The sequence below is a fragment of the Streptopelia decaocto genome (genome assembly GCF_964273445.1).
Source record: "Streptopelia decaocto genome assembly, chromosome: 5".
Classification (NCBI taxonomy): domain Eukaryota; kingdom Metazoa; phylum Chordata; class Aves; order Columbiformes; family Columbidae; genus Streptopelia; species Streptopelia decaocto.
Genome location: NC_138659.1, coordinates 25454969 through 25482254, shown reverse-complemented (window position 1 = coordinate 25482254; position 27286 = coordinate 25454969). Strand labels below are relative to the sequence as shown.

Genomic DNA, 27286 nt, shown 5'->3' with positions numbered 1-27286 from the left:
GGGCCAATCGCCGCACGCCGTGGCCGCGCTGCCGCGCGCAGGTCCCGCCTCGCCTCGTTGTGGTGGAAGGCGCCATTGAGAGCAGCCGGAGCCGCCGCCGCGTTGCCAGCCGACTGGGAGAGCAGGGCCCGCCGCCGCCATGGATTACGGGGAAGGTGAGGGCGCACCCCCTGAGCAAAGGTCGGGCCCGGCCGCCGCTGCCGCCGCGGGGCCCGGCCGCGTCTCAAAATGGCAGCGGCCGCTTTGTTCCGCGCAGGACGGAGCCCCCCTCATCCACATCCGCGTCCTCGTCCTCCTCTTCGCCGCCTCTCCGGGGCCGGGGGAGCTGCGGCCGGCGGCGGGAGGGCTGCGCGGGAGGAGGGCCCTCCCGGGGGGCGGCGGGGCGGGCGGGCGGCGCGGGCGGGGCCGGCCCTCGGCGGGGCGAGGCGCCCGGGAGCGCGGGGCGAGCGGGGGGCGAGCGGGAGGCGGCGGGCGGGGGCGGCGCGGGCAGAGCCGGGGGGAGCTCGGGGCGAGCTCCGTGAGGGGGTCGTGTCAGGAGCCTGGAGATCCGGCAGGAGAGAGAGCCGCCTCGTGTGGCGGCTCCCTGCCTCTCCCCTCCGGCTCTCGCCAAGCACTAAGTCATTCTCACTCACCCATCCTCTCCAGCTGAAGACAGAGATTGGAGATTCCCAGATACCCCCATGCATTGTGGTGTGAACATGCCCAGTGGGTCAGTCTCAGGTATGAGCTATAAATACGTCTAACCTGTAAAAAGCGTTGGGGCTGAACAGTCAGTGTTGGCAAAAGCAAAAAACAAATGGGTTATTAAAAGTGCGTAATGCGGTTTGACTGCACGTGTTGTTTTCTGGAGCAGTTATAACTAGCTGGGAGTGAGACTCGATTTTCATCTTGGGCATGTCAACATGAACTCCTGCACATTCCAAATCGAAACTGTGAGATCAAGGAGTGAGGATTGGGGGTAGCATAAACTTTTCATGTGATGATGTTTTTTGCATAAATCAGTATTTTGTTTTCTTACGGATTGCTGTATTAGATTCTTACCACTTCTTTCAAAAAGAAAGAGGATGTTTCCCCCTCTTACATAGACATGGGAAAAACAGAATCTGGAACTCCTCGATTTTAATTTTTGTTATTTTGTAAATACTGTTACTTTTAAGAGTTTGGGAAGGAATATAGAAAGGATATAAAGTAAATGCAATACAGCGAAGGCTGGCTCTTTTTTTTACATTATCGAAAATATCACATAGATACTACAAAAAGGAATGCACATATTTTTGTAAGAAGATTTGGAGTTCAGTAAGACTCAAGAAATGATTTGACATCTATTGCCAGCATGTAAGCAAGTATTAAAGCGATGTTAATCTAAGAACTTTACCATAAACTGTACCCAAGCTTCATTTACAGATGTCACCTAATAACTGTTACCTTTTGGATCCCCTGATAGTCCTGCTGGCTGATTTACAGGCACATCTTTGATTTCAGTATAATTTTTGTGATATGTTCCTTGAGTCTTAGCTTTTTATTTGCCAATGGTACTATTTTCCATTTATCTTTCTTCATAGTAAAATAATTAAATTTAAGCTATGGCCCTGTTTTTTGATCTTCTATATTGATTCCTAATTAAATGTCCTTTAGATGTTTATTAGATAAGGTTCTTCTTAAGTAGCAGTTTAAATATCTTGTTAATGGCTACAGTGAATGTTACAACAGAACCTGCTTTTCTGAGGTTTGATGACAGTAGTATTAAAGTGAATCCAGGCTCGTCCTGTGAGAAGTAACCAATCAAACGTATGTTTTACAAATGAGATTTTCCTTTCATGTACCACTCAAATAATAATTTTCATTGTGATAATTAAGCTATTATTCATACTTATTTAATAAGTTTAATTATGATGTATGCAGCTCGAAACATTTAACATTAATGTTTATGCACTGTATATACACTAGTAAGGCGTGAATAGATCTTTGTCTTACCCCGATTCTACACAGGGGGCTAAAGGCTGTTTTGTAGGGGTCCAGCAGATGGCAACAGAGGGTGGATGTTGAGGGTTTTCATCTTTTCCCGGTTTTCACTTGAGTTCTTGGCAAGGTTCTTCCTGTTGGAAACTTTTAGCCAGCGTGAAGCACTTTTCATTGGATGGCTAGCGGCCACTGTAATTCCATCATTATCCCTTGCTGGTAACTTGGTTTGAGACAGAGGTGACATGGCCTGTAGAATAAATTATGTTAATAATATTAACAGGATTATTTACAGAAATATCAACTATTCATGTTAATATTTTGTTTACTTCAACTATTGTCCTTTTAATCTGGAAGGGGAAATGGCTTTTGCTGCTATTTCTAAAATTTGTCTACTTTGTTGGGTTGTTTCCTCGTTTTGCATGGAAGTCTGTGTTAAAACTTCTGTATCTAATGACAAGGTTGTGATCTTACAGCAGGCATGCTGTTGTGAAAAATGTAATGTGCCTGGAAAAGTGTTGCTTACTCTTGCATAATGAATCCTTAAGCTTGTTGTAGTCATTATGGATTAAGAATTTAAAATATAGGGATATTTAGGTTGTTTGAAGCTGTTACTTCTGTTTCTCTGTTGTTTAAAGGTTGTTTTTATTTTACTGAAGGTTTTTTCAATTTATTATTTATTACTGCACGATCTCTCGCTCATCTTTCTAGCCTTTTCATATGTTCCACATAGAGAACATATTGAAAATGATTTATTTTTTTGTGCTGCGAATATGATTTCAGTGTTCTCTGATCTTAAGCATTTTCTTTTAAATTGAGTCCTTTGCACCAAGGGATTTCAAGTCTTACTTAGTACATGATTAACTTCATACTTCTCTTCCTAAGGAAAACTGGATTTTTCTTTATTTTGCAGCTATTTTAAATGGTGTCTCCACTAGATACCACTTTTTTTTTTTTTTTTTTTTTTTTTAATTCTGAAGGAATGCCTACATAATAACATTTTAATTTGTAAATTGAACTTGTCTTTTAGTGTCCCATTGTTTTTTATTTTGGAGGTAGTATATTTTTTTTCCCCTTTGAAAACTTTTTCTGCCTTCTCCCCTGCCCTAGTAGGCTTTAAGTATAATCTAGAAATGAAAAGTGAGATTATTCTTTGCTATTCTATTTAGGTACTTTAGTTCAACAGCTTATTTGTCCACACTGTATTTACTCAAGAAGCTGCACATACCAAATCCTGATTTATTCCTTCAACAAACTCTTTGTTTCAGATACTTTGTCAGTACCTTCATCACTTCAGATATTTACTCTTTCATTTTTAAACTTCAGGAGCAAATATGAACCACTTATTTTTGTCTACTGTTTTTCACTCTGTAGTGTTCATGGATACACAAATACAATGTTTCTTTGAAGGTTTCTTTGATAAACAGTTACTATTTAAAATTGAATGAAGCTGAAGTACTACACAGTTTGGAACATGGCAGTACAATTCCTGGTGTTTTTTCTTCAGTGCTTAAGCCTGTGTTCTCTTGGCATGGGAAAGAATTTCAGATTTAGTTGGAATGGTTAACATAGACAGGCAACTCCACAGGTATCTCCACCAATGGTGACAGCCAGAGCTAACACAATGGGCAATGCCCAGTATCAAAACAGGCTGGGGAATGAAGGAATTGAGAGCAGCTCTACCAAGAAGGACCTGGGGGTATTGGTGGGTCAAAGACAGGACATGAGCTGGCAATGTGTGCTTGCAGCCCAGGCCAGTTGTACCCTGGGTTGCATCAAAAGGAGCGTGGCCAGCAGGTCGAGGGAGGTGATTCTGCCGCTCTGCTCTGATGAGACCCCACCTGGAGTCTTGTGTCTGGCTCTGGAGCCCTCAGTACAGGAAAGACAAGGACCTGTTGGAGAGGGTCCAGAGGAGGCCAACATGATGATCAGAGGGCTTGAACAACTCCGCTGTGAGGACAGGCTGAGAGATTTGTGGTGTTCAGCCTGGAGAAGAGAAGGCTCCGGGGAGACCTTATTGTGGCCTTTCAATACTTAGAAGGGGCCTGTAAGAAAGATGGGGACAGACTTTTTAGCAGGGCATGTTACAACATGACAAGGGGTGATGGTTTTAAACTAAAGGAGAGGAGATTCAGACTAGATATGAGGAAAGAATTTTCTACAATGAGGGTGGTGAAACACTGGCCCAGGTTGCCCAGAAAGGTGGTAGATACCCCATCCCTGGAGACATTCAAGGCCAGGCTGGATGGGGCTCTGAGCAACCTGATCTGGGTGAAGATGTCCCTGCTCATTGCAGGGTTGTTGGACTGGATGAGCTTTGAAGGTCCCTTCCAACCCAAACTGTTCTATGAGCAGTGAGTGGGGAGCAGGCTACAGGTCGATGCAGCTTTTTTAATGTTCTGGGTCCCTCTGTCTTGCTTTAGTTAGTAGAAAAAGAATCAAAAGTTTGAAAGAGGCCAGCATGAATGGATTTTGTTGTCTGTGATTGTGAGGTTTGCCAACTAATAAGTTATTTATCTTGAGACTGTAGTAGCTAAAGCTGTGCAAGTGATTATTATTCAGGTACTACATTCAGAAACTGAAATATTTTCTGTTTTAGTTCACCTGAATGAATATTTACTGTCTTTTTGTATGTTTTCCCCCTTTTTAGGTTAAAGCTTACTTTGAAAACAGACTTTTGAAGTAAAGGTTAATGCCTGAAGAAATATTGCAGTTATTGTTTGACTGCAGTATCTTTGTCAAGCTCGGGGCATGAAGTGTAAAATCTATAAATCTTCAGTAAAGTTTGCCACTGACAAAATGACTGAACCAGGAGGCTAGTGGCTGGAATGATAGGTTAACTGCTTGGCAATCTGGGACAGTTATTGAAATAGTTGGAAGGAGATCATAAGATCACCTTCATTAGGTCAGGTCGAAGACATGTCTGTCCTACCTCAACAATATCTTGTAGGTCACTGTTTGGAGATGTGGAAGGAGCAGTGTAAGTACTCTGTTGGTATCTTTATAGGCCTTCACTGGTTTGCAGCTTGAGACTTTCTGAACCAGAGACCTAGTCATTGTGTTCAACCTCCTTGAAATTTCTTGTTAGTGGATTTATCCAATTTCTTTCTTAAATCTGTGTAAGTTTCTAGTAACTTCATGTCATAGAGTAGTTCAGGATTTAAGTATCTGTTCTGTGGAAAAGGATCCAATTAATTTCTTAGCTTGTTATTTTTAAGTTTCAGTTTCTACCTCCAGTTTATTGTAGTAGAAAATTATGCAAGTGATCATCCCTCTTCACTTGTTTGTACCTTTTGCATCCCCTGTTAAACTTTTTCAAATATGAGTGTGTTATAACATAGGTAAATTCAGTGCAGAGAGTCTGAAAAGGATGAGTAAGCTGTTCACTGTAGGGGAGGAGGTGGTGATATCCTAAAGTCAGTGATTTGAAGATTTAGGGACTGTCATAGCTCTACAGCAAATCTGCTAATGTTAGATAACATGAACTATGGATAAGTAGGGAGAGTATTGAACAGAAGTGGGTGTCAGAAATTATCCTGTGATTGTAGAACTTATTTTAGTATTTGCGTTCATACTAAAAATTTTAGACTAAAAATTTATTTCAAAACTATGCTTCAAACTATTTTTTAGAAGAGTTCATTTGCATGTGAATGGGTTTCTTTCCCCACTAGTGAACTTCTGGCATATGGACAACACTGGTCACTGCTTACTACACTGTAACAGAATGGGATTGCAGTGGCAGGAATCTCGACAGTATGTTGTGTTTCTCCTTGTTGAGTAATTTGATTCACCTCTTCAAGTCTTAAGCTAATTACCTTTGTGCCATCTCAGGGTCTGTAGATAATAGGAAGCAGGTGAAACTAAGGGAAATTATTGGATGCTTTCAGGTCAGATATTTCAGTTTTCAGAATGTCAGTGTCTTTTGATTAGATATACTGTATTAAAAAAAAAATACCTTGGGTCTGAGGTTGACCATGGGATCATCTAACCTTCATTTCTGTGAAAGAGATTATTTTATTGACTACTTTACTCTTTTTACTGACCTGCATCTTTAAGTAGGCAGTCTTGAGGGTATTCCACAGGATTAGATGGTAGATCATTCAGTCATACCAGAGACGAATGTTAGATGCTTCAATTAGAAGGCTCAGCCATTTCTAGAAAGAGTTAACTTTTTGCAGTTTAAGTTGATGCTGTGTGGTGCTATGCAATTAGTATTTTGAAAAGCATTTTTTTTCAGCTTCGCTGTTGAATCTTTATTGTGTGTTCAGAATATGGAAAGGTGCAGTGTGAATTCCCTGTCCAAAGTTTTTTCTTTCAGAAATATACTCTTTAATTTTTTTAGAAAGTACCTATGATCATTAAAAGAAAAAATCAGCAGGAGACATTAATTTGTTGGAGTGTATTCAGGCATGCGAAGAACATCTGTGTAAAAGTGATATAGTCAGCTCAATACCATTTGCAGAATTCTTGTTGACAGATGTAAGAAGGTAAGTTACAGTGGCTGCCTGGTGCTTACAAAGAAACAGGTACAAACAGGAAATAATATACTTATTTTCATCACCAGAGCTATTTTAATTAATTCATATGCACACACAATTACTATTTAAACCGTAAATTTTCTTAGAACTTCAAGTGAGCATGTTGTCCTGTTATCCTTCTGCAAAGTAAATGGTTTACACTTGGAGATTTTGAAATGAATACAGTACTCCCTCCTGTCAGAGTGGACAAGTCTTTGAGTGGTTATGGTTTTATTCTTCTTGTGTTCACTGTGTTTTCCTTCTCTACGTTAACCTTTTCTGTGAGTTTTGACTTGCCAGGCTTCCTTTGTGTGACCCAAAAGTTACTGTTGGTTGGTACCCAGAAGCAGTTTTGGTCACTAGGATGCTAGTGAAGTGCAAGTTGTCTGCTGCAGGAACACAGGGGATCATGCTCCCTATGCAGATCTATGACACTGTTTTACTGCTTTGACTTGGAGTAGTTATTTAACCAGAACTCTTACATAGGAGTTCCAATGTTGAGGAAGAAATTGGTTCTTTTGCCAGACTTCATTACAAGATATAAAGATGTCATGAAGTGACATCAGTTCAGCTATAAAATACCAACATCCTAATGTAGTTGGTGAACTGCTGCAACTTAGCTGATGTGGGTGGATTTTGGCTTGTGCTAGAGCGGAGAAAATTCTTATGTTTGACTGTGGCCTACATACAGAGTCTGTACTGCAGCATGACAGCCTGTAACCCTCACCCAAGGTCTGTGTCAGTGTGAAGGGAGGTTTATTGTGGTGTTGGATAGAGAAAGCAGATGCTTGTGAGTTGTGTGTATTATTAAAGGGAGGGAAGTGGTCTTAATTCTCCGCTGTCTTCTGACATATTCTACATTGGGCTTCTCCGTTTAATTCTGTTAATCTAACTTGCGTCTGAATTCCAGCTGATGGAACAAATAATCCACTACTGGGAAAAAATATGAACTTGATTTCAGTTAAGAGGTGCTCAGGTGATGACAAAGGCACTGGTTTGCAGCTGACGGTTTTGTATTTTGTTTGTAAGCACTGTGACAAGGAGGAAACTTTTTACTTAAGAATTTAAGCTAAATTACTTAATAAGGCTTCTTGTTTGCTTTATAAACATTTTTCTCCTCTTTTTTTAGACATGGACCGTGATTATGGGCATGGAGGCTATGGTGGCCCACGATCCATGGACTCTTACCTTAACCAATCTTATGGGATGGAGAGCCATGGAGGTGGAGGCGGAGGAGGTGGTGGTGGTGGTAACAGGTAAAATAATCCTTCAGTTGTCCCAAGAATTGATCAAGTCTGATTTAAGTTTAAATTGTTCTGTCTTCTAACTTAAGTGTTCCTGAGGCATGTTGTTATGATTTTGTACGAACGCTTTCGTTCTGAGTCTTCGTGTTCGATAAATACTGGCAAATACTAAACCGTAAGAGCTAGATTCTTGTAATAATCAGCATTTTAGTGGAAAAGTTTGACAGTGAAACAATGCGTCTTTGAATGAAAATGGGAAGTTTTATTTTTTGGTAATGGTTTGCAATTTGTAGCTGATTGGCCTGACATACCATTTCTGACATAGCAGACTAGACCTAACTGGTTTGGTGCCTTAGACTGAATCTATCAACATTCCATTTTCAAGGAACATTTAGGGTATTATGTTCTTTGGTTTGAATGTGCAGTGCTCAAATGATCTTGGTATTGAATCTGAAAGTCATGTCCAGATTATTTCATTGGCAGGTACTGATTACACTCATAACTGTGTGCATGTTCTGGGCTGTTTTGTAAGATGGATTGGTCTAAAAATAAAAATTCTGATGCAGTGGTCTTAAAGTTGTGTATTTAATGCTGGGATACTATTACTGTTGCTCTTTCAGATAAAACCAGTAGGGAGCAGCTGATTTGATTTAGGTCTTAATATCATATTCAAAGAAGCATGCTTTTCAGAGTAGTGATTCTATCTTGGAGGAAATAAAATGTGAAGAAAACTTAAATAATCTGATGGTTTTCTTGTGCGCGCCCTTGAATTCTTATCTGGCTGCAGCCAGAGTTTTGTATGATTCTTTTCTCTAGTCACCGTGGTGCCACTGGGCAAGGACAGTACTAAGTAGGGAGGCAGGAGAAGTGTCGTGTTTTGCTGTTTTGTTAAACAGTTAAGTATACTTTGTTTGAAGATGATCGTTAAGATTGACTTAAAAGTCTGAGCAGAGAATCAGGAATGAGCTGTACCTACCATACAGTAATCTGCATATGATTGAGGTTGAATGACTACTTGAACACTGAAATGTCTCTTGCCATATAACATTAATATTGTGCATGGGTTCTTTCTGTAGATTATGTCATTTTCTGTGTAGCTTTGGGTCTTCTGAGACTTAGATTTTAAAAAGAAGCCGTTCAGTTTAGTACAGATTCAGTTAGTAATTTGAGTCCATTCTAGTTTGTATTTTTTCAGTCAAGGGGTTGTCTTTCCCAGCTCCTGCTGAATCACCCTGTTATAACTCTGCAGGGATACTAATGTTTTTCCTTTCCAAGTGGTCACAAATATGGATGATTTCTAGTCTGACACCCTCTTCCTTCCCTTACCACCCCCCTCCCTCCCCCAAAAAAACTCTTGATAGATAAGTAAAGATTTCAGCTCCTTGTTACTCTACTCTGAAATTCCAAGGACTGTGTTTGTGTCCACTGTGCATGCATTGGGATAGACTTACAAAATCCTGAGTTGCTAGACTTAATGGTCTGCAAGTGAAAGATGGATACACTGAAGACCATGAACTCTTTGATTGGGAGACTTAATTTTGCAGGAAAGAAAATTTCCAAAAAGTACAAATATAAATGGAAGAGCATGTGTATTTTTGTTTAAAATTAGAACTGTGAGGTGTTTAATATTCGCAACTGTACCACTAAAAAAATAAATTTTTTCTCCATAGTTCACAACTAAGTCACCTTTTAACTGCTGCTTAAGTATTAGAATATGAGGGCATGACTTTGAAGAAAGGAGCATTTGACTAGCCTATAAATGTCTGCAGGTGATTATTTTTGTGAGACTAGGGCTGGGCTCTAGTAATGTTTTAGAAAATGTTGCTGAAAATTTAAGTAAACGAAGTTCAGGCATACTGAACTTTAGAATTGTTTGTAGCAAAAATGGCTCAGATAGCTTTCTATCTGGTCATGGTGTGTTTGCCCAGCCCTAATCAAGATTAAACAATAACACAACTGTACGGACCAGTATAGTAATAAATTGATTTTTAGTTGATAAATGTCAACTGATAACTTGTCTTTTGAAATGTATAACATTAGTAAGCTTACTTTTTTTTCTCCTCACTGTGCAACTTTTCCAGGTTTGGACCTTATGAGTCTTACGACTCCGGGTCTTCTCTGGGTGGGCGAGATCTGTACAGATCTGGCTATGGTTATAATGAACCCGAACAAAGCCGCTTCGGAGGTAGTTATGGTGGTCGATTTGACAACTCCTACCGGAATAGCCTTGACTCTTTCGGAGGTAGAAACCAGGGCGGGTCTAGCTGGGAAGCACCTTACTCCCGTTCAAAATTGAGGCCTGGGTTTATGGAGGACAGAGGAAGAGAGAGTTACTCTTCCTACAGCAGTTTTTCTTCACCCCATATGAAGCCTGCACCTGTAGGCTCTCGGGGGAGAGGAACGCCTGCTTATCCTGAAAGTGGATTTGGAAGCAGAAACTATGATGCTTTTGGAGGACCATCAACAGGCAGAGGCCGAGGCCGAGGAGTAAGTACAGAATCTTTTCAGATTCTTTTCACTAGACACTCTTTTAAACCCTTTCAAGACCGCTGCTTTAAAATGAATGCACTGTGCAGTACAGTGTGGGTTTTTTGTCCAAGCAAACTATCATGGTTGACAATGGTGTTTACCCCCTTGAAGCTGTCTTCAAGCAGAACCCTGTCCCTCCTTCTGTTGAAAGTAATGAGTAATAGAAGACTAGTTGATAAGGTTTGTTAAATCTCTCCTTTTGTTTGAAAGGTGAGGATAAAAGTAATAGGTTTGGTCTAAAAGGGATTAAAAGGACTTGCATTTTTCCTTGTAAACACTAGCATCTTTGCTGCTGGTGGGGAAATACTTGACTATTGCGAAAGTTTAATTCAAAGCCTTTTGAAGTTTTGAGTAGGTTAAAGGTGCAATGTATAAGCAAAAAATAAAACGCAGGTTGTGAATACTAGAGTAGTTCTTGCTTCCTGTAAAGGTTTAGCTAATTCGTTAATATGTTGAACACATGCTTTATCAAACATCAAGTCTGTTGAACTTAATTCTTACTCTGACTTGGGTATTGGAAGGGTGATGTGGAGGAAATGGCAAAGGCGGGTGGTTAGCAGTTATTGTGACCTTTTTCAAAATTAAAGCATGATTAAAGGGACATCATCAACTTGAAATCAGTTCCTTTTGCAGAACTGAGATTAATTTCCAGATAGTGTGCCTAGTCCTGTTACTTGTATTAATTTTGTTTTGAAGACTTAACATTCTAACTCCTTTTCATTTGATTTGTTTCCAGTGTAGGATGCAGAAGCTTATGTCCAAGAAGCGGCAAGATTAACTGTACAAGAAATAGTGGATCACAGTTGGGAGAAATAATGCTTGATGTTAAATGAGCTAGGGGAAAAAAAAATACAACAGAGAGAATAAAAAAAAAAGTCCTGTCAGAAGTTTTAACTTTAAGTTGATGGTGTCCCTTTATCTTGCTTTTATAATCCCAATTCTGGTTGTTTTTTTTAAGCACAAAGCGTTCAGTGAACACTTTTCTGCCTGTGCCTCTAGGAGTAACTTTTAAAATTCTTAAGCGTGCCATATTTCTTTGGGAAGCAATTCTTTAATATTAAAGCATACAACTTGTTTGTAACTTGAAGTGTAGAGAGATTATTTTTAACTGGGTCTTTTAAATGCCTAATTGTGTGGTTGTTTTGTTTCAGCATTCTTGACTACTGTAGTTGCCATATTCAAATCTTAGCTCAGATTTGCACATGGCTGCTAGCTAGCATGTAGCATGGTATGAGAAATAGATAGATTCTAATCTTTGTTTCTCTGCTTGTGAAGCTGAAAGTGTGAGATTCTTAAGCTTGGATGCCATCCTTTCAGAAGTCATTTAGATCTGAAAGTTTTATACAGAGTTACAACCAAGTAGCCTTATTTCTTTTTTTGTTTTGCTTTTGAAATTTATCTTTTTAGACTTTTATATAACAAAGGAGAATGTGAAGGCTAACTACTTACCATATGTAAAATGCATTGCACCTTTAATAGATGGACTATCTGTTTAAAAAAAAAGAGTTGTCCAAATGCATACTTCATGTAAAATTTATATGTGTAGAGTATAAATGTACATGCTAGGTAGTTCTGTAGCTATCTCAACTAAATAAATTAACATGGAGATCTTGTGCATGGACTTCTGATTAAGAAAAGTGCCTGTTTTGGTACATCCTGACTGTCATTTAAAATTTGCTTTAAAAAAAAGAGAAGTCATATTTTTCACACAGTATATTGCAGTTATTTTTATGTTCTTCCAACTTTGATAGCATAATACTAATTCTCTTCTCATGGCAATACAAATATTTCTGCTTATCCAAGTCACCCATCCAGTTAGTGGGCTCTCTTCTGCCCTTTATTAATCGAATAATTGAGTTAATATTAAGAAGTATGTTAGCACTTTTGAAAATATTGCAGCTACCTAAATTCTCCCTCTTCAGATTACTCTTTTAATCTGTGCCTTCAGAGAGGTAACTTTCATAAACAAGTGTCCACAAGTGACTTTACAGTGTTTTAGAAAGAATAGAAAGGTTTAGTCTTTCAACTGAAGTTTCATTCCTATTGCTGCCGTGGTTTTATATCACTTCCTCCAGACCCACCTTTTTAATTCTGAATTTATTGAATTCAGTGGAGAGAAAAGTACAAGAAAGAATGAGTTTCCTTCAATTAATTGCTGTTTCAGGCTGGACAACCTTCTGTATTCAGTTTTCAAATCACTTTTAATCATTTGGCATAAAGAAACTGCCATTTTTTAAATGACTGCTGACTAAAGTGTCAAAAACTGGGTGGTAGTCTTTGTGGTTTTCCCAGAGGGAAAAGTCCTACATCATCTAGAGAATCTGAAGAGAGGAGCCAGGATGTTAGGCTGAGATGTGATCTCTGATAGACATGTTCATTATCTGGACAATGGTTCTGAATAAGCAGAAACATAGCTTATATATATGTATTCATTCCACTGGACAAACGCCCACAAAGCCATTGCAAAACACAGCATCAAACTGGGAGCTTAAATTTCCCCTGCATTTTGCTATAGAATGCAGATTTTACTTAATTTGCAGTTTTATTGTACCAAGTAATGGTTTTATTTCTATTGATTTCATATATTAATACCTTTCTATTGATTTCACAAATTTTCAGCATATGGGAGACTTTGGAGGAATGCACAGACCTGGAATTGTTGTTGACTATCATAACAAACCCAGTCCTGCAGCAGCTGCTGCAAGAGGAATAAAAAGAAAAATGATACCACAGCCATATAACAAACCTGGTGGGACATTTATCAAGAAACCCAAAATGACAAAACCTATTTTGAAGCTGACCCAGAAAAAATCACCTAGTAAGTAACAAGTGCCATGATTCTTAAAGCTAAAATGACTTTTTTTATTTCAGTTCATTAGGAATTATTTAGTTTTAATATTAAGAAAGAGGGCTATATGTGCTGTTTTGGAATTAATTTTCTACCTTTAGAGTACCCCACAACAGATTTAAGGAATTTATTCTTCTAGCTTTTCTACTGCAAAGACAATTTGTTGAATGAAATAGGACATTTTGGTGTGTTTAAATATGTCTGTTGAAGACTATTGCATTCAGACTTTATACTTCCTGGAGGCAAATTTTCACCACTGAAAATAATTTCGGATCCCAGGTTGCCTTAAGTGATGATGCCTCACCCATATTAAAATGTGCCATTGCATGAGCTGGGCCCTGCTGTCCAAATACTTGGATGGGTATAAAAAGTAGCGCATCAACTGCAGTGGAGCTAAAATAAAGGCATGGGGTGTGGTTGAAGAGGAGAAGGAAAGGGAGGCAAACTGAGAAAACAGTGGAAACTGTTACAGAATAATTTATGAAAGGCAGAGAGAGATTGTTTCTTCTTGTAAATAAAATTCTTTAATGAAGAGAAGAACTGGAAATATAAATTGCAAAATACTAGTGGTGCCTGGTTTGTCTTGGCTTCCCTAAAGATGTCTTATAATTCTAATAATTCTGATTCTACAGTCAAAGCTGGAGAAAAAACTCACCAATGAGGTCTGAGTAAATCCCTTGCTCTGAGGGATGTAAATTTGAGTATTAGATATTATGAACAAGGTCTACAGCAGTCATACTTTAGGGTTTCTTTGCGCTTGTATTTTCCTCAGTAATTTGCATCTGCAGTGTTTTATATAGTTTGTTTTTTATATTGTATGTTTTTTATATTCTTTGTTTTCAAATCACACCTGAAAAAAGTTGACAAGGTAAATAAACAGGCTTGGCAAAAACTTCCACATGAAAATTTTATTTTTTTTATTTTGTAATTCTAGTTAAACTACTGTGTATTATAAAACTGTTGTTTTTAACTTCAAGAGTACTGTAAAAAAATCAGACACTGGGTGTATAGAACACCTTCCTCTGCCTTTTGTGTAGACAACATTATTGTTGGACTTGCCAGCTGTGGTGTGATGAAGTGGTCTGTAAAATACACATCCAGGCGGATCAAGGCTGCTCTTCTTTCAGTACTTCCTGTAGGTTCTCCTTTTCTGCACTGCTTTCAGACAGAGCTCTTCTTGTTTGTTATCTGTTCCCCCTCACTGATTTCCACAATTTAAGGACCAGTATACTGTATAATACTGAAGTTACTTAAAGAAGTGGAGTAGATGGTGCCTACTAGAATACACTTTTAACCAGCCTGTCCTGTGGCTCTGAGACTGGGGGGAAGAAACTGTTGGGTCGCTTAATACGGTTTTCTGAGACTTCAGCTGTAAGATGATCTAAGCAATATCATGTGGTTAAAAAGTGAAAAGTGGGTAACAACTAACAGAAAATTGGATGCAATTGGTATATATAATCTATATAATATACAATATCTGTATGAAAAGATATGTCAAAATGACATTGTCCTTCAGTCTTGACGTTTTTGTTTTGTGGAGTTAGGTGATTATATGCCCAAGAGTAACTGATTTTACGTTTAGTATTATTACTAAAATATGATAGATTGTAAATGTGTACTGTCCTAGCTGCATAACAAGCTGAATTTTTTCCTAAATTCTTATTGCCTTAAAATGAATTGTCGATGACAGCATTTTTGCACTATTTATTTCTTTCTCATTTTATGTTTACAGACATGAAGTCATCTTTCCAGGATTCTACTATAGAGGTAAAGATTCCCAGAACTGGAAAATATTTGTGATTCTTTCAGAAGTTTGTACAGTATACCATAAGATTAATAATTGTTAAGCTAGAGGTGTAAAAATTAAACACTTAACTATATAAGTTTCTCTGAACTTTTTTCTTTTCTTCACCTTATCTGAATCTGTCTTATTTTGGTCTCTAGTCTGGTCTTGAGTGAAAGATATGTCTTGTGCAGATAGCCTGGAAAATGAATTTTAAAGTGTATTTCTAGGCCGTACCTATTATTGTAACACACAGAGAGCTGTCCTATGGACATTGCTCATGTTGTCATAGGTAGTTGGCTTGAATTCATAAACCTGTCACCTGCTTGGGTGGCCTGAGAAATTTAGTAATCCCTGTGCCATTTTGCACTTAACAGCAGTGAAGAAGAATGGATAAGACACAGGAAGCATGTAGGAGAGAGGGTAAATAAAAAAAGAACCTCTGTTAACAGGTCTTCTCTGATAGGATACAAAGATTAGTTCCTACCTACAGAAAGATCAGTTGCAACTGTATTTAAGAATGTGGTTAGTGAGTTAAGCCTATATATATGTCCTGGTTCTGTGTTAAAAGACTGGAATGTTATTTTCCTTCTTTTTGAGTGGAGGTGTTAGTATCACATATTCTCAACTAAGTACTTTAAAGTCTGACTTAGAAGTCAGAATATTTATGTAGAAGACAATGAGAATTTTGTGAACTAATTCACGAAGACTTCAAGATATTAAGGTGTGCTTGAAGTGTTTGTACGCAGAGTCTAACTAGACTCAATTTGCTTTCCTCAATTGTCATAGCTGGTAAAAATCACGAGGAACAGATTATTGGAAATAATTGTCAGTCTCTTTTCAGTCTCTTTTTTTTGTAGATTTAGAATGGCATTGTTTTGTGTTTTTGTTTTTTTTTTTTTTTCTTACAAAATGTATGGATTTGACTTTATTAGGAAATTGAAGTGGACACAAGTGGTGCAGTTGTCATATATGAAGACTTTACAAGAGATGCTTACGATCTTGGATATCAGACTTTTGGAGGTAAGTTGGTTTCCTTTGTCAGGTAGGGTATTGTAGGTATTGTATTTGTGTGACTGTGGGTGAATAGATTCAGTAAGCCTGTATGTATGACCTCTAATCGTTATTGAGTAGCATGACTTTTTTTAAGAGAGTTTGTAAATTTAGGACCACGGAGGACATGGTAATTTGTAACATTCATCCATCACTTGTTTTGTTCTTTACATGCTTATCGTCTCTGCCTTTCTGATCATGTTTCTATATTGTCATTGTTGACTTATTTTAATTTTGTGAAATTAATGCAAGTGGTCTTCTCTACTTACTGACATTCCTTTGCTTAAATTATGTTTATCCCATATTATATGTTGGTAAGGAGAGCTGGAAATTTGCAGCCAACTGATTAGAGTTGCAGAGGAAAACTCAATGTTTTCCTAGGCAGAACAAGGCAGGGTTTGGTTTAACTCTGAATTTCCTTACTTTTATGAGTGTAATCTAAAGTGTAATGCCTAAACTACTAAGTTTGCATTGTTGGGAGCAAGTGTTTAAATTGGTTGACTTTAGAGGAAAAACAAAGCAAAACCCTATGGCATTTTAAATCAAGCTTTTGAAACACTTTGGTATAGGGTCTTTCTCTGCGTTTTGAGGACAAATACCTTTGTTGTTGTTGTTTTGTTTTTAACATAACATTTTAAAAACCTCTACTGTATGTTAAGATGGCAAAGGAGAAGTTAAAAGTGAGGAAGAAGAGAAGCGGCGAATTGAGGCCAGAAGAGAGAAGCAAAGGCGTAGAAGGGAAAAAAACAGTGAAAAATACGGTGATGGATACAGGTTCGTGCTGTAACTTTTATCCTATGTGCAATGTTTTTCTTTCCCTTTATCCTGTTGTAAGAATGTCTTCTTTCCTGAAAAAACCCTTAGGACTAATTTTTCAATAAATAAAAAAATGAGTAAAAAGCCCACCCTTTGCCACCTGCCAAACCCCTCATCCCCAAAACAAAACCAAAAAACTAACCCAAACGATCGCCACCAAACCCCGAAACAAAACCCCTAAACCCAGCACCAAAATCCTGTGGCTTAGATGTTTCACTGGACCTCTGCATTATCAGAAAATACACAATTTCCTAACACCTTCTCCCCCACAAATGCATCAGTGCACACTTGAGAAGCAGCTTAGAATGGTACTGCTTTTGAAGTGTCTATTTCACTTAAATATATATACATGCTGACTTAATAAACTGTTAGAAATTGAATTTATTCTGGTTTTATATGTGTGGTGAGCTATTTTGTAGCAAGAATAAGTAGATAGTTCTGTAACTTAGTCTTGCCACAGTGTTGTGATTTAACCCGAGCTACCAGTGCAAGTAGGATAGCCACTCACTCACCCCCCTCCCTGGCCCCCAATGGGAGAGAATCAAAAGGGAAGAGAGAAACTTGGGTTGAGATAAACACAGTTTAATAAAATAATGAAATACTATTACACTAGTAGTAAATATATATATATATATATATGAATATAAAAAAATTAGAAAGGAGATACTCAAGGCAATTCCTCATGAACTGTGTCCACAACTGAGCAGCCAGTCCCAGCAAGCAGCACCCGGTCCCACAGCTAATCCCAGAGAGAGAAAAGAGAGGAAAAAGGCAGGAAAGCCCAGAGGCCTCTGCAGGATGGCAAAAGGCTGGGCTAAACGTCCCAAGCAAACTCCCCTGGCTCAATAGCAAGAGGAAGAGCAAACCAGAAGGTCCCACTCTTAAATCTGGAGCATGACACTAATGGGATGGAATATTCTCATTGATCAGTCTGGATGTCAATCAAGCTCTGCCCCATCCATGCCCCCCTTCCTCGATGCCTCACACCTGTAAGCAGGGTGCTCAGTGGCCTTGGCTCTCAGACCAGAGCAATAAAAACATGAGCTCTGTGCTAGGGTGCTCTTTGCTTATTCTCAAACTAAATCCAAATAATGAGCATGCTAGCTATGAAAAAGAAAGGTTTCTAACTGCATGAAGAAAATTAACCCATGTTCAGTCAAACCAGCACACACAGCCAAGCAGGCTACTGGCTGGCACTGTACAAAGCTGTTCTATGTCAGTGTGGTATATGATGACAGCATCAGAGCCTTTTCCTTGTTGTACTGAGGGAGCCATATTTCCTTATAAAAATTATATTGTTTTTATGTGGAAAATGAGCTTTAAATGAATGCCTTTGACTATTTGTAGTTTGGAAATCATGGGCTGACTTTGCTATGAAGTACTACACACAGTGACAAGAGATGGCTGTGATAGATACATTCACAGAATAACGTGGCTTTTAAATGGCTAGCTTCTGATTTCAGCAGTTTTCATCTTCTGCATTGATAATTCATTACTTTGAGACTGGCCTGGTTTATATTTGGTCCTTGTGGCAGTTACCCTTCATAATGGTAAAATACTGGATTTTTTTTATTTTTCTTTCCTTTTCACTTAGGCTTTTTTCAAAAGCACTTTTGCCATTCCTTTGTTTATTAAGCTTGCATGTCCTCATAGTTTTGAGGAGAGAGGGAAGAATGTTTCTTTAATAGTAATATTATTAAATGTATTTCTCTTAACAGAATGGCCTTTACTTGCTCATTTTGCAAATTTCGAACATTTGAAGAAAAAGAAATTGAGGCACATCTGGAGAGTGCAGCTCACCAGGAAACGTTGGATCATATCCAGAAACAAACCAAATTTGACAAAGTAGTGATGGAATTTCTTCATGTGAGACAATTTTTTTGACTTATATAATACTTCTACGTAAGAATGTAGTTGCAATTTACCATTTATCTTCAAAATATGCTTAATTTATCATTATTCCTTTTGCAGATGATGTTTGGCACAGTACGTTAGTAAAAATTGAAGCAAAGACAGTCTGTAAAATAGTGTTACTTTTACAATTAAAAGTAGTATCTTAAGAAGGAACAGCAGTTAATTGCTATTTATTACAAGAGCTAGTCTGAGTAATATTTTAAGTATAGATTGCTATTGGATTATAAACAATTGTATATCAAGTGTGTTCATTTTTTTTCTTTCTGATTCTCTGTAGGAGTGTATGGTGAATAAATTCAAGAAGACAGCTATGCGTAAGCAACAGACAAATAACCAAACGGAAAATGCTCAAGCTGCTGAAAAAGATATAATGGAAGGTGAGCAATGCTTTTTGTGTGAAAGTGCATACTGTGGAGCTCCGCTTGTCCTGTTCTCCTTTCATTCTTCTTCGAAATCGATAAAATGTTTGGATTCAAATGATTAGTTTTCACACTTTTTCTATACCTGGTTGGGATCCCTTGCTTTATTTCTGGTATAATGTGGAATATAGGCACAGTGGGAGATAGCAAAACTTATATTTGCTATCCAGGTAGCCTTGTCAGAAAGTAAGGTGACATTGTGCTGGGTGCTTGTCAAACGGAATTATGTGGGTTTTGTCACGGTCTTATTCAGTATAATGCACGAATAGTGGCCACAGGTGGATGCAGATAGATGGGAAGAGAGCACGTAATAAGGGGGCGAGGTGATAATGGTCAAATGTGATGGCAAGGAGCTGAATAATATAAGTGGGATAGTTGCTGTGGTGTTGAGGGACACTGATAAAAGGAGGAGGTGGAGTGCTTCCTTGGCTACACAAGTTACTTCTTGACCTGATTATTTGGGGGTTTTTTGACTGTTCTACAGGCAGTTTTCTACAGCAGTTTGTGTGTCCCTGCCTTGTTGTGCCATATCGTTCTCCTTTATCCTTTGCTTGGGGGCTTTGAAAAGATGCGCTAGAGCCAGAGGGGACATCTTTTGAATACCTTTATTTTGGGCAATAACTGTATCTGAATATGGCCTTAATTCAAATTTAAATATTAAAAGGTACTTAAAGACCGATATAGCCAACATCTTAACAATCTTGCAAATTCTTTTTGTGTATTATACTTTCCCTAAGTACTAGAGGGCATGTTTGCCTTTATAATCAGAGTGTTCTGTTGGCAAACTAATAGTTAAAATTGCAAGAGGAATTGGAACCTGCGCTGCTTCCTGGTAGTGAGGGCAGGCAAGGAAATAAATAGTTGCTCTTATGAGGGGTAAAGTAAAGCCAACTGCTTTGGTGAAGCTTTGTTTGCTTGTTGTATCAAAATGTATTTTAAGGATATTAGTTACTGTTTACTTTAAATAGGTGGCATTTTTGTATGTTAAATAGTTAAATTTGATTTTTTTTTAATAATTTCATTTCCCTTTATTTGGGCAGGAAGGCGTTTATATATTATGACCTCAGACAGTAAAACATAATTACCTGTTTCTGATAGTCTGTGTAGAGGAATATCCAAGTGAAAAGCTTCCTCCAACATTGCCTTCAGCCTAGTTTTGATGTCTGAATTTCAGTGAATATGCCCCTCTGGTTCAGTTTGACGTGTTTAACAACTGAGAGTTCTAATTTTCTGTTACAAAACAACCAATCCCCTCTTTTTCTTCCCTAGAGTAACACATTTTGTGTTAATGAGTTGTTGCATCTTCTTTGACAGGGGTTACTGCTGATGACCATATGATGAAAGTTGAGACTGTTCACTGCAGTGCTTGCAGTGTGTATGTTCCAGCCTTACACAGTTCCGTTCAGCAGCACTTAAAGTCTCCTGATCACGCAAAAGGAAAACAAGTAAGATATTACATGTTAATTTAAAAATTAAAAATGGCAAGCGTAGTCAATAGTAGGTGACAAGTGTTGCAGCACATGATGCAAGTAATTTGTATTGCTGCCATTAAGTGGTGAAAAGATTTTGTTGTTCAGATTGCAAAATGTAGTACATATGTTACCAGCATGTTTTTGCTTGGCTGTCATCTTTTTAATTTGATGAAAAGTGAGAGCAGTTTAGACTCAGCAGTAGTATGGTATTGGTCCCTGTTACAATTTATAATGATACGTTTTAAGGTTGGTAGAAAAATTGAAAGAGTAGCGTGAGTGGAAAAAAAAATCACAGTTGCCACAAGTAAGCAAGATTGCCAAAGTAATGTTTTGTTTAGGTATATAGCTTCTGTGGTTATGTAATATCATAGAATGGTTTGGGCTGGAAGGGACCTTTAAAGGTCGTCTAGTCCAACCCCTCTGCCATGAGCAGGGACATCTTCAACAATATTTTAGGCTGGGATGGAAAAGCATGCATGCTATCTCTTGATGAGAACAAGTAGCTGTGGTTGTAGACAGGCGTGTAGTTGTAGTTCATTATATAAGCAAGATGTGAATATACCTTTTCATCAAACTAAAGCAACAAACTCACAAACACTCCCAGACTTAATTGAGCTTATTATGTGGTTTGGATTTAAATGCCAAGAACGAGCATTTCATGCTGCAGTACGTTCGTTATTTTCTTTACAGAAGCTGATGATGAATTCAAATTTGTGTGACAGTTGTAATAGGTATATGATAATTATTCAATGTGAAATTTGTTTCCTAGGCCTACAGAGAACAAATAAAAAGGGAGAGTGTTCTTACTGCCACCAGTATCTTGAATAATCCTATAGTCAAGGCACGGTATGAGCTGTATGTGAAGGTAAGATGCAGATAGAAAAAAAAAGTAATCTCTAATGCTTGGTATGTCACTGCTTCCTCCATGCTCATGGAGTTAAACCTCAGTGCTTTGGTATCTGTTTCTGCCTTCTGGGTGGCTCATGGATTGAAAATACTTTTAATGTATTTTGTGAGTCTCAGATCATCGTCTCAGAAGACTTCGACTGCAGAAAAGATTGCCACCTTCAGATTTACCAGCTTTTGGTTTATCATTTTATATTGAGTCAATTTTTAATTAGATGCTCTTATTTAAAAAAATCCAGCTTTAGGAAAGCATCAGTGGTGTCTTTATTTATAATACTAACTGCAGAGCACAAAACACTTAAAAAAAGAATATCTTTACATTAAGAAGCAAAGGCTCCAGCGTGTGTCTTGGTACTAAAGTACAATGCACACACTACTTCGCTACTTTATTCCATAGAATTTCTAGTATTCATGGCAACATACAAAAAATGAAAGCTTACAACAGTTTTTGTCATGAGAATTTAAAAGTTATGGCAGCCTGTGTTGCAAATATGTGGCCTGAGAAATGTATGTGAATTCACTTTAGCAAAATGTGTGTTTTTTTTTTTTCTTTTGGGCCGGTGAGGTGGCTTTTTTGGTAGTACCATTGTTAGCTCTTTCTGGTAGTTGCTTTTAATGGGTTTATAATATTGCCTATGCCCAAACAATATACTTTTTCAGACAAAGCAAGATTGTGTTGCAGAAATATGACAATGTGTGCGCCCATGCAGAAATTGTGATTTTAAAATGTCAGTTAGTCATGTCCTGCAAAATTATGCATGGTTGGGTGTGTGACTCAGATTCAGACAACTGTTCTGTAGATGTTAAGAAAAGGTACCAGAGCCTGGAGTATCTGTGTGTATTTCCAGCCGTCTCCTCTGGCGTTCCTTATGTCCGGGTGTGCGTTGTCCCATACAGCCACCTAGTGGGGGACTGGTAAAAGGAGGAATGGAAATGTGCCATTCATCAGCTGCAAAACTGAGAAGGATAGAATTTGCAAGATTGTCTTCAGAAGCAGATCACTGATGTTTTCAGACTGCCTAGCACTGGTATTTCCTGAGGTGGATTGAACTTAATGCACTTTCAGCAGCACCTGCTCAGTGAGATATGTCTAGCTTCTGGTTGTGCAGATCCCTCTCGTCCTTATCCAGATGTATAACCAACTGCAGACTGAAGGAGTCCAGGTTTTTCACACTGCATATGATGAATCAGAGCTTGTGATGCATGCATTTGGTGCTTGCGGTCTTCCAGGAGATAAGGCAATCCTTGTTCCAAGCAAAAGTAGCTTGCTTGGAGATGCGGGGCATGCTGGCTTGGGGAAACACCCCTGCACACCCCACAATCACAAAACCCCGAACAAACCAACAAAAACCCCAAACCCAACACTGTTTTGGAAATTGTTGTCTATCCTGCATATGTGGTATGGAAGAATGAAATTTGGAGCAGGGAAAACGTGTGGGACTGTTATGTAGATCTGTATGAAGTCGCAAAGGCAGGTCATCAACATCATAGATGCCTTTGACAAAAGGAGAACAAAATTGCACGTTGGCAACTCCTATTGGTTTTTTTTTTTTAATGCATCTCTATTGATACAGTTTGATGTGAGCAAAAAAGATTTTATATATATATATATATATATTTCTTTTCTATTACACTACTGGATTTCTCTGTGCATATTGGGAAGTTTGTTCTTTTAATGTGTGGTCTAGAAGAGGTGCATATCCCAAATAAAGTTGAATTAGGGAAGTTCTTTTTCTGTTGAGGCCAGTACTTTTCTCGTAATCTCTTGTTTGATATCTTCATCATAGACATTTTAATCAAAGAACCTTGAAAGCATTGTTTCTTACCTTGGCCATTCTTCTAAAGACACCTCTGTTTCCCCAGTGTTGGTCTTGTGTAGTAGGACCCTTTTATGTTTCCAATGTGCTCTTCATATGATTTTTTTATAGTTCTTCCTTTCTGCTTATTCTCCTATGTCCACATTGTAAAGAGGGAACAAGGGGAGAAATCCACCACAACCCACCTGCTGGCCACTCTGAAATAATAATCTTGGAAGTTTTGTGAACCTGTAGCAAGTTCCTTTGTAATAAGGAGGAAAAAAAGACCATCTTGTTTCTCAGACAAAAAGTCGATTACTTGATGAAGTCATGACTATCTCTAATTTTGGACCACTTAGGACTTCCTAAATAGAATGATGTCTGTGATTAAAAGCTGCTTGGATATTGCATATATTGGATATATAGAGATTGACATTTTCTGTCACTGTGTCCCAGGACTGCTTGATCATGTGTATTAGTGAAGGCATTCTAAAGTTTACCAGTTAGGTAGAGAGACTTTGGCATCTTTTGGGTCAGGTTTGTGCAACCTGTTATAAATAGACAGAGTGGTTTCTGGGGACACTTGAATCCCGAAGCTTGGCTTGTAAATACCAATTCACAGTCTTAAACTTTCTCTGCAGTTTAAATATTCTAGAGACAAGGAACCCAAAGAATGCATCTCTTGGGAATAAACTACTTATCTGCTTGTGTTTTTATGCTCTGAAGTCATCATAAAGTCTTTCTGCAACAGTTCAGTGGTGTGCCTATGTTCGTGTTTTCTGTTTTTTTTTTTTTTGTTTTGTTTTTAAAGCCATCTGGGAACATGGGACCAGTGTGGCTGTCAAAATCAACTAGCATCAAAATTGGCTCTGCATGCTGTGCTGGATGCCTCTGATGCTACAACACTGGGAAAGAGTGCAGTCGTTAGGATCTTCCCCTTGAGGGCAGTAACTTTTTCCTTAGTTTCAGAACTTGAAAAGTGCATTTTATTCTGAAAAAACAGTTGGGGGAAGCAACTTATTTTTCTTATTGTATAGAGATCTGTTCAGCCAGAAGCAGTGTGCTGAATCCAGTTCTCCTAGGCTGGCCAAGAACGACGTGCTGTCTCCACTGGAATTAAGTGTAACAATTTTCTGTAGCTTGTCCTGAAGTGTCAGGGACGATCAGGAGTTGCCTACAGGAGGGTGAAAGTAGTTCTTGTAGACAGACATTCTTTAGTGACAATTCATCATTACACGTAGCCTAGACAAAAGGAAAGATTAAAATCCTTCCATGTATCAGACACATAAAAAGGGTTTCTGATATCCTTGTGAATCATTTACAGAGAAAGGCCACCTTTTGTTTTCTTTTGCGGGGAAACAATGCTCTCTATTAGGCCATACGAAATTCTTAGTATACCTGTCTTCCCTCTGTAATGTCTACTGATGAGCATGTATTTGAAGTGAACCAGGTGGAGTATTAACTTGGTAATTAACTTATTTCTGTCTGTCTTTGGAAATCCTTGTTTCTGTACCCAAATGTGATTGAAAGTATTTGGCTGAACCAATTAAAATTACACTAGAAGCTTTGCAGTCAGGAGGTCTTTCACACTTCTGTCCAAAAAGAGGGGTAGAATTTTGTGGAAGTTGTACTAATCGTTGTTGGGTTAAGGTTTGGAAGCTCAGTCTTTTTATTTCACTATGCTTTCCATTGATTTTGTAATTGAATCGGTTTGGGCACTTGCTTTTCTGTATGCTTTTTTCATGAGACAGTTTACTGAGATAGTAAATATCTTGGTATTTCAATGCTGGACACTTACCTGTTCAGTGAAATACTCCCTGGTGTTCTGTAGCCCTGTGGTACTTAACAGTAATAGTGGATCCTCTAAAAGTGGTGTGAGTTTTAACTGAGATGGGAGTTTTCTTGTTTTCATAGGGCTTGGATAAGTTAGATACCAGCTTTCTATGTACCTGACCCTTACGTATGAGAATCTACTTCTAAAACAGACAAACTTAATATCTTAAAGAAGTTTAAATACTACTTTATTAAAGGAGTTTATATATGGCAGCACTGTCTTTGAGTTGATTGGGCTCAACACAGGTGAGGCGGTAAGCGCTGTAGGCTGGCCATTGTAAAGTTTGTGCATAAGATTATCCTGGGACTTGGAATAACATGGTCTCACAGAACTCTACTTTCTTTGGGTTACTCTTTAAATCTGAATTTATGATTTTTCTTGATTCCAGTATATCAAGGAAACAAAATTTTTGATAAGTGGCATTTGCTAAACGTTCTTAGAGCTTTCTATTTTTTAGAGTGATTTGTGGGCCACTGGAAGACCCTACCAGAAAAATGTAACTGAAGTAAAAATATTTAAGCAAAAAAAGATAAGGGGCCTAGTACTCAGTTTTTCTTTTGGATCATCTTTTAAATAATATTCTTGAAATTCCAATCCTGGTGTAGTTAGTGATTGGTGTCATATGTTCAGGCTAGTTCCGTCAGATGTGTGAATGTGAAAGGAGCTTTAGCAAAAAAACTCGTAATACTTCATGTAGTTATTCTTGATTGCTTATTGATTGTTCATAGTTCTTAAATAGCTGAAACAAGTGAAAGCTGAGGTATGTCTTGTACTGAGTTATTGTATGGAACAGAGAAAATGTGAAACTAGAATGCCAGCGTATTTAAAATACTGTCAAGAAATCTACTTAATCTTTCTGGATCAGCAAAGGAATTAATTTCAAGCTAGTCAATGTAATGAATTCTAGATTTCTTTTTCATTTACTGAAGAGTTTACATTTTGGATAGAATTTTTCAGAATAAATAAAGACTGCAAATAAGGAAAAGCAGAATGAAACTGTTCAGATTTGGTTTTAGTTGGGAAGAAAGAAGCAGCAGCTGTCTTTTTAAATAAAAACATGTTGAAGCTTAAACATGTAATTTAATCTACTGAATGTTGAACTGAAATTTGGGTGTAGCGTACTTCGGCTTTTTTCTCAGTGACTTTTCTCCTTTCATTAAATGAAACAGTTTATTGGGATTGCAGTTTCCAGGGTGCATAAAATAAAACCAAGGTGTAGCTGATTTTAAATCTGCTTTGATTTTCTTGAAGAAAAATAGAAGGGCAACAAACCCAAACTATTAAAAAGCTGTATAAAATACCATAGCATTTTTTAGTGGCTGCCATTTTCATTCACTGAAATGAGGAGTATTGTTTTATTTTATATTTGAAATAAATATAAAAATGTTTGCTTTCCATCTTCTGCTTCAGGGTGAAAATCCTTTTGAAATTAATGATCAGGCTCAGGAGCAGCAGACAGAAGAAGAGGACAAAGCTGATGAGCCAGTTGAGGGTGAGGAGGAAGAGGAAGAGGAAGAAGCAGAAGAAGCAGCAGCAGCAGAAGCAGCGGAAGAAGCGGAAGAAGCAGAAGAAGCAGAAGAAGTGGAAGAAGCGGAAGAAACTGAAGAACAAACTGACTTCACTTTAGACCACACTGAAGATAACTAAGTGCAAGAAAATGAAAATATGTGGGGGGGCAAAACAGCTTTTTATTTCTGCTCTAAAGTGGCCAAGACTTCTTAATAGTCTGAAATGAAGTTGTTGAAGATTCCCCACCATATGCATGCATTCCATTCCGTGGAGACCTTGTTTATATAATTCCTCCGTGTTTCTGATTTTGTTTAAAATGAAATTAAGACTATTTTAGTTGAGCTTTTTATAGCAAAGTGACTGTTAAAGCTGATTAAAACATTGTGTTGTATATTTTTTTAAGCATCCTATTTTTTTGGTGTGTGTATTGAAAGTTGGATATAGTAATTTTTGGTCTGATCAGTTGAAAAGAGGTGGGACTGTGGGGTAAATATATTAAATGCTGTATGGCATAAGCTTATATTTACCTCTTAGTACAGAATGAATTTCAAAAATTGTGCTGTTGAGTGTGGCTGTTTTGGGGACTGCATTGCACTCTGTATAATAGAGTATGTGTTGTTATATGCCTTGTAGCTTTTTGTGATAAGATGTACCAGTTTGTAGCAATAAAACACTTAAGAAATGTTA

General features: G+C 38.0%; 1 protein-coding gene across 2 annotated transcripts; it reads left to right on the top strand.

Moving 5' to 3' along the window:
• ZNF326 (zinc finger protein 326) lies at positions 1-27286 on the top strand. Of its 2 annotated transcripts, XM_082054858.1 has the most exons (13): positions 1-155; positions 646-720; positions 7606-7732; positions 9802-10207; positions 12869-13067; positions 14830-14864; positions 15816-15903; positions 16593-16707; positions 18468-18615; positions 18941-19040; positions 20397-20527; positions 21324-21419; positions 26501-27286. In XM_082054858.1, the coding sequence occupies exons 1-13, from the start codon at positions 140-142 to the stop codon at positions 26735-26737; spliced, it is 1773 nt and encodes a 590-aa protein (XP_081910984.1). In that variant the 5' UTR covers positions 1-139; the 3' UTR covers positions 26738-27286. The 2 variants fall into 2 exon arrangements, with proteins under 2 accessions (XP_081910984.1, XP_081910985.1); XM_082054859.1 differs by lacking the exon at positions 646-720 and having other exon boundaries at positions 2-155.